Source organism: Ambystoma mexicanum, chromosome 9 (genome assembly GCF_040938575.1).
Source record: "Ambystoma mexicanum isolate Mex_15411 chromosome 9, UKY_AmexF1_1, whole genome shotgun sequence".
In the NCBI taxonomy this organism is placed as follows: domain Eukaryota; kingdom Metazoa; phylum Chordata; class Amphibia; order Caudata; family Ambystomatidae; genus Ambystoma; species Ambystoma mexicanum.
The window spans coordinates 872,144,880-872,158,455 of NC_090931.1; the positions used below are offsets into that span (position 1 = coordinate 872,144,880).

Consider the following 13,576-nt stretch of genomic DNA (forward strand, 5'->3'; position numbering starts at 1 on the left):
CCAGGGAGCTGAGGATAACTAGCGTCTCCCGCACTAGACACCAGAAAAAGAAAATGGAAGGAAAGAAAAAGAGAATAAAAGGAGAGAACTAGACAGGGAAACAGAGATGGGAGGACATTAGTATGTATAGAGGGGAACAAGGTGAAATACTAAACTAGAAACAAATAACTGAGGATGAAAGCCGAAAAGAAAAACAAAAGAATGGGAGGGATTATTGGAGATAGAATGAATAATTGTAGAGATAAAAGGGAGGAGAAAATAATAAATGATAAAGACAAAAGGTAATGAGGAAGAGACGGAGGAAAAGAAGCAAATGGCTAAAGACAAAAAAAAAATGTTGTCGCCATTATTTGTTTTAATCACAAGTGTTTATGTTCGGGGCAGGGTGTACATTTAAATGTATTCATGTTCACAGCCCAGAAAGCGGGTGTAATATTTGGAGAAAGACCTGCTTGCCTGGAGTTTTTGGTAAATAACGGCAGTGAATCACTGATCTCATCCTAGATGGCTATTGGCTAGGATGAGAAAGCAAAGCGTATAACCTGCACTCTGCTCTCTTTGTGTCCCCTTGCCAGAGTTAATAAATGCTGTGAACGTAAGATGCAAAAACGAACATTGTTGGGGAACATGTGCAAAGTAAAAGGACAGGTTAGGTAAGAAAAACGGGTATACTAAAACAGGGGAGACTTGGAAAAACTGCGGGCAGAAACATACTGCAACAACACGGGGAGAAAAACCTGAAAACCAAACTTGAAAACAGTGATGTGCTTAACACAGAGAGCCATGACACTGCCCACTTCATGATTTCAGCCTTCCAGATGGTTTACCGTTTCATCGAATACATCTTTCCTTAGAACATCTGAGAACGGCAGGGATACATGGAAACGTAGTGGAGAGGTAGAAAGGACGACGAAGAGGAGGAAAGGAATAATGGGCTCCATGCAGCAAAGTCAGACTTACCTTCTGCACCTGATAGATCTGCAGAGAAGGAGGAGACAGCAGAGAGGATAGACAGATTAGCACAAAAAGCAGAGGACCAGAGCATAGTAAGTACTAACTTCACTGTCTAAAGGAGGGAGTTGTGAATATGACCAACTACTTAAACAGAAATCTTCAGGTGGCACACTCCATCATATCGACAGACATACAACTGTGCATGTAAATTGCATGTTGACTGCATGGCAGCCATTGATGCATGTGTTCTGCATGTACAATATAGCAGATCCCTCCACTGTAGACCCCTGCTGCCTAGGGATAGATAAACTATTTACAATACCCTTGCCCCCTATTGTGCTGTATCTCACAAAATACAGCCGAGCCCCACAGCAAATTTGGTCCACCTGCCACATAGCCACTGACATAGCAGTTTTTCCTTATGCCCTTGAAATATTCACCACATGATTTTAAATGCACATGTCAATTACTGTTCGCTCACATTGTATGACTCCTTTTATTTATGTTTGCACAGACTACGGCGTTCTGAAGAGCGTTCATCCACTGCAGTGCTTTGAAGCAATACTAATGGCAGTAAGCGCTATACAAATATCAAATAACGTAACACATAGTCTGACTTTCAGGCCCCTGCAAATAGCTACTTTGCAGCCTTTTCAAAAATTGTTTACAGAATTAGCTTACAGGTGATCCATTTTATAATCTGTGTTTCCTACAACGATTTACATAACTTCCAGACCACTACTTACAGGTGCTTGTGCACATCTGGTTTGCACAACGTATTCGGAGTGAACACTGTCCTTGCAGGAACGCAATCTCATCTCCTTTCTAAAGACTCCTTGTTTAAACTTCTGAGCAAGCCCTTCCGTGAAAGCAGTCCACTTCGGTTCACCATAGTTATTAAGTTAGGGGTGGTACATGTTCCGTATGGACATTATTACATCAGGCACTCAAATACTCCCAGCTACTCTACACTTCAGAGTAAACCCATCCTGTTCACAGTGTGCTGAGTCAGGACATCGAGTTACAGAACCCTTGATGGACTCCAAACCTGTGCCACCTCATGCTATATTCCGCGTAAGCCTGTAGGGACATCTATGCGAAAGAAAAGGATGCAAAGCAAAACTTTACATTTATAAACAAACATGTGAGCTGCAGCCTGCATGCAGCATTTGAACAATGACATGTGCGAGGAAATGTGCGATGTTAACAGTCCACCTACAGCAAGAACATATGACCAAAGTAAAAGACAGACACAAAAAGAAATCTTTTCAGTTGAGTGGAAGAATCCAGCCATCTTTTGTTTAATGAAAAAACAGTCCTAACTTGGTATGAAAAGCACATCAGCTTATAGGAAAATGAAAAACCGAATTGGGCCTTGTATTGGTTTCCCTTTACAGGATTCAAAATCATCATTGTATCAAGAAACTTACAAAGATATCGAAGATAGCAAATATGTGATAATGTGCCCTGTTTTGTGGACATTTTAAAGGCTGCGTTTCTGAATCAAGCAGCAGCTTTGGGCATAGAAGGCAAAAGGTACAATATCCCTGAACAAGGTACATGATAAGGCGGATGCTGTCCCAGGAAAAAAGAGTGACCAATGACTTCGAAGCTCACCATAAAACATTATAACTGGGCCTGGAATTGGTTCTCAGCCAGGCTTTGCAATAAAAACAAATGCTCATCATTTACAACTTCTAGCTGTCTCTCATTTTAGGCTAAAGCTCCTTAAAAATAAAAATTATTGGTTCTGGGAAGGGTCCTTTAGTGGTCCCCCTCTCAAGTAATGAAATCCCCCATCAGAAAGGAGAAGGAAACTTTGCACCTTTGGTGACTAGGTGCTTGGCACAAGGGATCAGCAGATGCTGGAACCATTAATGGAGGCGGGATTGGATAACTAATGTCCTTGCCACCTGATACTTGATGTTTATTTCATTATGTAAATTAGGCGAATGTGGATATTTTTGCACAAAAACAGTGCATGCCAATGAGTCACATATCCCTCCATTCGTGCCAGCGAGCCTGTTATTAAATGCTGGGAATGACATTTTTGTGTAAAAGATCAGAGCGTTAAAAGTCCACATTTTTAACACATCAAACACACAGTGTGCTGAGAGAGTTTATCAATGGACTCACCGGAGTGGGAGCTGGGAGCAATCTGATGAACTGCTTAGTAACATGATCACATATGAGGAATATGATGTTTTAGAAATGTACAATTGTTTAATGTCAATCTCCAAGATGACATCACATCAAGTGGGAGAGAAACTGGACTTAGAAGTCTCTCCCATTAAACTGCCCCCTTCATTAATATACCAAATGAGTCCAAATGGGATGGTTTAGTGTGATGCCACTTTTGGAACACTGTCCAATCACATACACTTAGATGAGAGAAGGTATTCCTACCTCTAAAGGGGGGGCGGAAGGGGTTCTAATCTATGAAATGTGCAAAATGGGACTCTCTATCACTTACTGGGTGGATGATGGAAGGAAAGGAGAGAAATGAGAATTGATAAAGGAGAAGGGAATAGATTGCTTTCCTTTGGAGGAATTTTTGGATTATTAGCAGTGTACCGTAAGAAAGGCGGACCAGGAAGTTATATCCTAGACCACCTTCAATAGAAGAGACAGCAGACAGGCCCAAATACAGAAAGAGGGAGACCAGGTTGTGGAGAGAACCTACACAATGTTACTGACTGATGCCCAAAAGACTCGAAGTCAGAGGCTTCCTTATCCGGTCTTCGCCTGACTGCTTTTTAACACCATTTAGACAGGAACACTTTATTCAAAATACTTAAATCCTATGGTCTGAATACCTAGGTCTACCTAAATGTCCCTATATTCGCTAATTGGCCCTCTCTACAGGGAAGGGGCTCGCCCTGGGTGGTACCTAATATTACACCCGTCAAGGGTACACAAAACAAGGGGAGGTGAAGTCTAACCCTATCCTTGCTCACTACTTTCCTGTCAGCTAAAATGTTGCACACATCATCAAGGTTGATATTTTTACTTTATTGTCATCTCCTTGGATCTATGTGGCTTACAGTACTCAAAGCCTTGATTTTACTAATCAAGGAGTTTCTAAAACCAAAAAACAGCCATCAATCTTGTTGGGGCTGCTTATCTTAAAAAGACGCTTCTATGTCTGTGCCGTGTCTACCACTTCCGTTTGTATCGAACACGCGATCGAAGTCACCACTCCTGGATCTGTTCATAAGTCTAGCTGACACTAACACAGTAAAACAAGGAGAAAAACATGACAGCGTGAAGTATAAGTCAAACCTTTAGAAGCAGGAATTGGAGGCATTACTTGAGAGAACAAATGACCTAGATTTGTAGCGATATAAAAATACGGAATCACCTACGATTACGTGACCACGGTGTATATAAATAGGAGCTTTTCCAAAATGGCGGCCGTACCAGAGACAGCAGAGCCGCGCCTGTGGAACTTGAGCGCTAAGTAAGAGCAGCATGAGTTAAATATAGCGGGATTGGGCACAGGCTGTAAGAATAGTGGATAAATACAGAACTGGCATTTGAAGTATATGCAGAACCCGGGCAAGTACATTATAGAAACAATGTGTTTTTCCCTTGTTTTTAGTCCGTGGGAAACACAGCGAGAAGGCAGCAGCCTGGTTTATCCATAACCACGCACACAGGCAGGGAGATGAAAAGAACCGGAGAATAGGAAATTACAGATCCTGAAAGATACAGGTACACACCAGTTAAGCAGTGGTGAGACAAAAGGGATATTCCTATAAAAAATAAATACAAAACAAATATATGGATGTTTTACAGATACCTGAATCACACGTTTGGGAAAAGCACACATAAGATCATCTGTACAAAAGAGAAGACAGGTGAGAAATCCTCCCTGATATGCAACCACATGTGGTATTAATGAATAAGTATTACACACACTAGATCAAAACAAACAAACGCCCCTCGCCCCCTTTTTCTATTTCTTTCTCTTCCCCTTTAGGGCATGTGACCAGAATGGCAACAGAAAACTGAGGAAAAGGATCCACAACCTATAAATGTGGCCACATAGGACAAGAATATTCACCATTTTTGTTGTTTTTCTGCTCTGCTGTTCTGTTATTTAGAATTGAAACCAGTAAAGCTAATATCAGTATATGTCCTGAAGAAAGTGGGAAGTAATGACATACCGTTGAAACCGGTTGACAACAGATCCAGGAGAGATGACCTAGATCCCGTGTTCGATACGAACGGAAGTGGTAGACATAGCACAGACATAGTAGTATCATTTTAAGATAAGCAGCCCCAACAGTATTGGTGGCTGTTTTTTGGTTTTAGAAACTCCTTGATTAGTAAAATCAAGGCTTTGAGTACTGTAAGCCACACAGATCCAAGGAGATGACAATAAAGTAAAAATATTGCCCTTGATGATGTGTGCAACATTTTAGCTGACAGGAAAGTAGTGAGCAAGGACAGGGATAGACTTCACCTCCCCATTTTTCTGTGTACCCTTGACAGGTGTAATATTAGTAACTGACTGATGCCCACCAGTTCCAGAGGGGGAACATTGAACCAGTCATTAAGAGCGTGCACACAGGTCTGTGAGACAGTCAAAAGAAACTCAAATGCAAGTATAATCTTAAAGGGAAATAATCCTGAGGGGAGAGATACTCTGAAGGGGAATAGTTCAAATCCCAGCCCTTTTGATTAGTGAAAGTACTTTGGAGGATGGGGGTATGTAAATTGACTATACATACTGAGAAATTAATAACTATTTTAAAACAGTATGTGCTTCTGGAATTATAGATTTGTTATAATAAGGCCTATGGAGTGTGCACTGCAAGATCCCGTGCTTCCTTCTCTGTGTAATGAACAAACATAAGTATTCTGGGATACAAAAGGATTTCTCACTGTTTGCATACCTAGAAAAATCACGTAAATGTAAGTCATTTACTGGTTACATGACCAACCGAAGTCCTGTTACCAGTGCTAAATCACTCAAGAAAAAGGGTAAGGGTGATTAATCGCTATTCATTTTCCCACATTTAAGGTGCCCATTGAAAATGAAAAATGTATACTTTTTCACATTAATGCTATAGAAACACCACTGAAGGGAATTTAGCTAACATAAGCTTTCATTCTGTAAGTTATTCACATGCAGGAATTGCGAAGGCATCATGAAGTAAGACACAACAGATACAACTTTCTAAGTAAATGTTTTAGTTTACTTCAAGGAATGGTTCCGTCAGAAAATATTATTGGCCAAAAAGATGGCCAATAATAAAACAAATATGTAAAATATATATTTTTTAAAGTCCCTATGGAAAGTTTCGAGCAAATGAAGCTCAAACTTTAAAATTGCAAGCACTAGGGGGCATCCATTTTGTGAAATGGATGCCGCTTGTGCTTGCGTTTGCGGCACTAATGAAGCAAAAGCCAGCTAGCTATAGTAAACAAAAGGTACCACTGGGTGGCTTTTGCTTCATTGGTGCCGGACTCGGAGGACAGGGACCAGAGACTATAGGCAGGAAAGCTGCAGCTGCATCTCGGTAAGTGCTTTTTTATTTTTTTCTTTTAAATAAGTACTAGCTGTAGTTTTTTTCTACGTTTTCCGTTTCCGGGCTGGAGGAGCCCGGAAAACCTAGAAATAAAACCGCAGCTTTTAAAACGTTGTATTTATGTTTGCGGTATCTTCAGCTTGGAGCCCTCCCCTGGGGAGCACCGGAGACCCAAAGTGAAAGCCAAGGCAGGCAGAAACACAACGCGGTTGTGTTTCCATGCCGCAGTGGGCTAGAGCCCCAAAGTGAAAGCTGCTATAGGCAGAAACACAATGCGGGTGTTTAGAAATGCTGCAGTGTTTCTGCCTACAGCAGCTTTCACTTTGGGACTCTCAGGCTCACCGGGGGGAGCCTGAGAGCCCCAAAGTAAAAGCTGCTGTAAGCAGAAACACAACACGGTTGTGTTTCAATGCCGCGGTGTTTAGAAATACAATGTTTTTGTATTTGTAAATGCTGAAGTATTTACAAATCCAAAAAAAACGTTGTTATTCTGACTGCAACAGCTTTCGCTGAGAGTCGCCTGGACTCCCTCAGGGTTGGGGGAGCCCAGGAGACTCCACGCAAAAGCCGCCGCTGTCAGAATTACAACTTTGTTGTATTTGTGATTGCCATGGTTTTCCAATCACGGCTATCACAAATACAACGTTATATTTTTAATTGGTGCGCCTCGGCTTTTTGTCTTCATTTTATGTTTTCTGTGCTTCCCTGGGCTTGGGAAGCACAGAAAACGTAAAATGAAAGTGAAGGCAGCCTCCTCAGCTGTGCTCAGGCTGCAGTAAGCAAAAGCTCCCAGTAGTGGGCTTTTGCTGCTTGTTTAGTGCTGCAAAGGCAGCTGCCTGAAATCACAAAATAGATGCCCCTAGTGCTTCCAATTTTAAAGTTTGAGCTTCATTTGCTCGAAACTTTCCATAGATACTTAAAAAATATATACATTTTAGATATTTGTTTTATTATTGGCCATCTTTTTGGCCAATAATATTTTCTGACCGAACCATTCCTTTAAATGTCAGGATGGGTTCTTCTATGCTAAGGTGGGATTTCCATACCTAAAGAAAGCTAAGGATAGTCTGTGTCAGTAAGATCAACTCAGATGTCTGTGTCCAAAACCTATACTTTCCCCCACAACTAAATATATACAATGTGTAGGGATGTCAGCAGCAAAAGAAATAGTGTTAAAAATAAAGTTCAGAGCTTCTTCTTATTTTCAGTTTACCCTCCTCCCCGCCCCCAAGTCCAGAACAGGTTCAAAGAAAAGGGCCTCTGAGTTCCGTTCCCCAAGAGTTCAACACAGTTCACACAATCTCAGGGTTCCCTTCCCACAAAGGTCAGCTCTTCCAGTTTCAACACAATTCAAAAGGTCCTGGGGTTCAATTCCCCAAGAAGTCAGCTCTTCCAGCTTCAACACAACAATCAAGTCAAATCACTTGGCTTTCAAAACAGCTGCAGTTCCTCAAAGAATGTTAAGTAGCTTGTTTCAATTGAGTTTTCTAGAACTTTGTTTGAAATTCTGACATGTCTATTGACTGGGACCGGGTATATATTTTCATCAAAGGGGGAAGTAGAGATACTGAGATAGGTAGGGATATTCTGATTCAATTTTGTTTTATCAAATGAAAGCTTTATCCAGAGTCCTTATTCAATTTTTAGCCCAAAGTGGATGGGAGCTTCTGGTGAACCAAATGTATAGATGGTGATGTGTGTGTTTACAAAAGTCTATTCAAGCAAATGGAATATAGGGAAGCGATGCAACCAGAGTATTGATCTTCCTTCATTGTAGTTACTATAGAAATTGGCATTTCATAGATGCATAATTTGTTTATATTTAAATTGATTCAATTATTTCTTTTGTTTGAAAGATTTTATTCAAAACCAGAATACAAATGTATAATCTGAATAAGCATGAAATGACAATTATGTGATATAACATTTAAAAACCTTTAAAATACATTCTATAGTGCAGTAACTTTAGAAGGCAAAACCACGATTTGATCAGATAAGAAAAAAAAGTGTATGCATGAAATACATAAAATTAGTTGCAAAATGAAACACCAATATAAAACCAGTATTACTATATATAACGTCATCCTGTCAAGAATCAACTTCCAGGGTACCACTGGTGCAGGGATGAATATCTGTTTCTAAACCATCAATCAGCCCCACACCTCTAGTACATCAGAAGGGATACAAACATATTGGAAACGCAAGTTAATTATAAACCTTCTTGTCCAAATTTGGCAACTTGGATAGAACTGCATGCTTGTCTCTGCAAGCTCGTGGATCGGTGGTTAATTGCAACACAGTGAAAATACAATCATTACCCAATGATAAAAGGGACTGCCCAGTCAAGGTTGTATACAAATATCTACTTTATTATTATTACAACAGACAGTTCGAGCACGCTACAAAATACAACCTACCCTGTAAAGGTACACATAGGACAGACAGTTTCACGAAGGAAAGGGATGCACTCTGGATACTGATAGGAGGGTAGTCGGTAAAGCAATCAAAAAATTGTACTGTCCCGATCGTTCGTGCATGTATTCTTAAGCATACTGTAATCGATCTTAACATTTTTTCCTATGCATCTTACCTTAGTTTTCCTCACTTTTACACATGCCAAAACACTGGGTTGGGCACGGCCATCTTGTGCTAATCTCATCTGTTGCCGCATCACCCTAAGTTCAAGTGCCCTCGTGGCACTAAATCATATCACCCACCCACCCCGAAGCTGACATCAGTAGACGCCCCTTTTCACAACGCCAATGCACATCTCATGTCCACGTTCTCTGTGCGCAAGCGATTGACGTGTCTGCAAGTAAATGTCAGGACGCTTCTTTCCACAACAAGTAAAAATAAACCCTTTCTGAGCAGGCAACATTGCTTTTTCAATCATTTCACTGTATTTAGTGTCGATCGCCCATGACTCATTACTGCTCTGTTCAGCTATCTTTCTAGTACCAAGCCCCACGAACAGGTACTTACACTAGCGCAACTGGGGTACTTTTGTTTTATTTAAGTATTTGTTGTGTAATGGCAACAATACAGCCCTACCAATACGAGCCTGAGAATTCCGAAGAGGAACTAATGGAAAGAGAAAGAAGCGGCAACAATGGTGAAATCGGACGACAGTTGGGAAGATGAATCACCAGCGCATGAGCCTGAGCCTAGTCGCATGGAAGACGTTTCCACCTGGTGTACCTGCAAATGCTACAAGGTCATGCCAAGCGAGGTGGATAACTGCTGCTGCCAAGATAACTCTGGATGCTTGGCCTACATAGCCGAAGAAGACACCACCGCTATGCGTTACCGAGCTGCATGACTTCAGGCCTCGGTTGCACCAATTGAAAAAACTGGAGAAAATGAAGCTGAACTAATAGTATAAAAAAAGAAGAATCTAGTTCGCACTGAACTTCATGGAAAACTAATGTTGGAATATCTGAAGGCAGGCGTAATCCCAGATGGATTACAAGTCCGCAACATCCCAAGGGTTTTTATAGACAACCCCAAGTTCAAACTGAATTTCAGCAGGGTAGGTAATCGCTGCAGTAGAGACTGGATAATTTTGGTGATAGAAACAGCTGAAGAGGAGGCGAAAAAACAAGGTGAAGAACTTGACATACTGGAAAAGAAACTACCAGAGGATCTAGTGAACAAAGATGTTAAACACCTATTGGAAAAAATAAATGAAGAAACGGACAAATTCCCCCAATTCAATTTAGACAGAAAAATTTGGAAACTTATAAAGAAGAAAAAGAGAGGTTTGTTGCTCCCGGCTATCTTGCTTGTAGTTTGTGAAATAAATATTTTTGACACTTTGGTTAATACGAATTAATTCGTTTATTGTTGGTGTTTTTTCTCTATGATCTTTCCATAAGTACATGTGTTTATGAAAAACACTATTTCGAACTTGACGAGCAAGTTTAGGTCAGCCGACACCTGTTTCGACCTTACGGTCGTTCTCAAGGCCAATTAGGTTTGCTGTGTGCCCTCAGTGGGGTTCTGTAATATAAACTGTCCTTTGCGGCAGTCCTGGCTCCTGTTGGGCCCTGTTGCTCTGTCTGGCGTCCCAGGCGGTGCTCTGCTGCTTCTGAAGAACATATCTACCCGTACTTGAAAGAGAGCTACTATCAAGATCAAAATAAAGCCTACACGCAAACGTTTCCGCAAAATCAAAGAAAGAAATTTGTCACTTTCTCTAATATGTCAAACACCACAAGCGGGAGTGAGTCAAAAGCAGGAGGAGATGAAGATCCATCCACCTCAGGACCCAGCAACGCCCCACCCCAACGGTATTTTCGTCAATGAGGGGGGCGCAGAGGCAGGCCAAGAAGAAATAGACCACCTCCAAAATATGGAGTCCACACACGACAGTGGAGAGATCGACAAAAAGAGATATGGTAGCCCTGATTTTCAACTTAACCAACCACATCATAACACCGATTGAAAAACAAGTTCGATCTAAAGGCGTAAGCTTTGTACCTATGAAAAGGGCAGATTGTTTCCAAACTCTGATGAAACTGCCAATGGTAGAGCCAAAATAGCTAGTACCACGGGCCTAAAACTACCCTAATCTTTTACTCCACCTACAGCGACCATCAGCGCTGAAATTAATGCTTTCAAGAACAAAGTACTCCATGAAGTAAAAAAATGCCATGAAAAGCAAAAACTACACTAGAGATAATCTCTCAAGAAGTGAACGAGGTGCCATATCACATCTTAATGCATCCCAGGATTTTCTGATAAAGCCAGCCGATAAAGGCGGGGGTATTATCATGTGGGGTAGAGATGACTAACGTAAGGAAGCAATGAAATTATTGAACAATGCGAACCACTATGGATTACTGGAAACAAATCCTACACAGAGATCACAAGAGGACATTAACAGCTTAACACTACATGCGACAAGAGAAGGGTGGATAGACGAAGACGAAAAGGGCTTTCGCAACAAACCTCATCCCACCCTGGAAGCATTGTACATCTTGCCTAAGATTCATAAAGATGATAAACATCTACGTCGAAGCCCGATCGTATCAGCAATCGGCTCGGTCCTGGAGCCTCTGTCTCAATATGTAGACTTTTTCCTGCGCCCTTTTGTAGTAAAAATGCAATCTTATGTGAGAGATAGTACTGAAATGATTAATATCATTGATACTCTTGAAATAGAAGAACAAGACATTTTGGTAAGCTTTGATGTCGAAGCGTTGTACACAAGTATACCACAAACTGAAAGCTTGAAAGTTTTGAAAAATTATTTAGATCCAAGACCGGACCCAGAAGGCTGAGTACCGTCAGCCTTTATCTTGGAATGTACTAGACTGGTCCTTACAGAAAATGTCTTCATTTGTTAAACTAAGATGCACCGACAAATACATGGAACAAGTATGGGCGCGACTTTCGCGCCCGACATGCAAATTTGTACATGGACACTTTCGAAACATCTTTTATCTTTAATAACCAGAATCCTTTTCAACGATACATGAAAAATTGGAATCGCTACATAGATGACATTTTCACCATAGGGACCAGAACAAGAGAACCACTCAATTAATTCAAAGAATGGTTGAATACCCAAGACCGTTTTCTTAATTTCACCATGACGGCAGATACACAAGAGCTTCCTTTTTGGATCTAATGATAAAGAAGACAGCTGGCAAAAAGTTAGAGACAACACTTTTTCGTAAACCTATCGACAAAAATACATACAACTTAAACTTAATCTGCCTTTTGGCCAGTTCCTTAGAATAAGGAGGAACTGTTCCAATATTGAACAGTTTGATGAACTTGCACATGAATTAACAACCCATTTGAAAGAACGAATGCCAGAAAAAGAGCAAGGAATATTAGTAGGGAAAGGTGTCTCACCAAACAAACAAAGAAGGTGGAAGAAAGAATAACTTGCATGACTACATAAAGCCCAATTAGCTCAGCAATAAGAGTGTTTTGAAACATTGGTCTTTGGTCACCACTCTGGATTTTCAGCCATCAAAATCTGCCCGTACATACTTACAAGGAAGAACAAAAACAAAGATCTGAACAAGCAACATTATGGGCACTACCACCTATAATAGGCCACCACAAATGTGGACAATGCTCAGTATGCGATCTAACAACTAACGTAAAGAGCATAAAGTTGTACCACATAGATTGGAAATTAAATGATTTCTCCAATTGCAAAACAGCGTGGGCTATCTATGGCATCAGATGCCCATGTAATTTGTGGTATATCGGAAAAACTAAAATACCTGTTCGCCAACGTATTTGCGAACACGATCATGCTTAAAAAACAGTGTCCCAGATAACCTCTTGTTGACAATTATCTTCAAAAAAAGCATAAGTATACAGAGCTAACATGGTACGTGACCCAGATTGTAAAGGCAAAAATCAGAGGTGGCGGACAGAGATCTAGAATTAAAACGATTAGAGCAGAAATGGATCCAGAAATTGGATAGTGTCAATAACGGGCTGAATTCAGCCATTGAATGGAGTCTATTTTTTTGAGCCCCCATTATGTCTTGTATTCCGATAAGATTATGAAGGCACATCATGGTGGAGTAGTTTTGTTGTCCTTGAGTATGCAATCTAGTATACGCATTGTATTTTACTGTTGATGCACATATTACATCAAAAGGTCGTCAACAACATATTAGGGACCAGTAAGAGATGATTCATTGTGCGCCTTTTGTCAATTCAGGGGCCATTCAAAAAGTTTCTGTATAGTCTGTTCCAAAGACAGCATGAAAAAGAGGTTGTTTTTCTTGGAAAATGTCATTGAATGTATAGAAATATCACTGCATTCTGTGTGGGTCTTTAGATTTCATGTACAAGTAAGACGCAAGAGACCTTTCAGCAGTGTTTAATGAAGATAGTGAAAATGGTGTTTATCTCAGGAGTGAGATGTTATTTGATGTATGTAAGACTCTAAATGAGAAGAATGATACTAGTTCACTGAATAGGGATAATAAGTGGAAACACACAAACAGTTCTCTCAACTGCTGTCTGAAATATCAGGCATAGCGTATGCATTATCACGCACCAGCCCCTTGTGTGTAGTGTTTCTAATTAGATACACAATGGACCACAGAGAG

At 40.6% G+C, this 13,576-nt stretch overlaps 1 protein-coding gene across 25 annotated transcripts in view; it reads right to left on the bottom strand.

Annotated features, from left to right (window-relative positions):
- Window positions 1-13,576, bottom strand: part of LRRFIP1 (LRR binding FLII interacting protein 1) — an 813,895-nt gene that overhangs the window by 401,777 nt on the left and 398,542 nt on the right. For 14 of the 25 annotated variants that reach the window (XM_069615974.1, XM_069615976.1, XM_069615973.1 and 11 more), the window contains one exon: window positions 961-978. The exons of the other annotated variants lie outside the window; for them this stretch is intronic. In XM_069615974.1, the coding sequence (XP_069472075.1) occupies window positions 961-978 (18 nt within the window). The remainder of the gene's footprint in view (window positions 1-960; window positions 979-13,576) is intronic. 25 annotated transcript variants of the gene reach the window in all.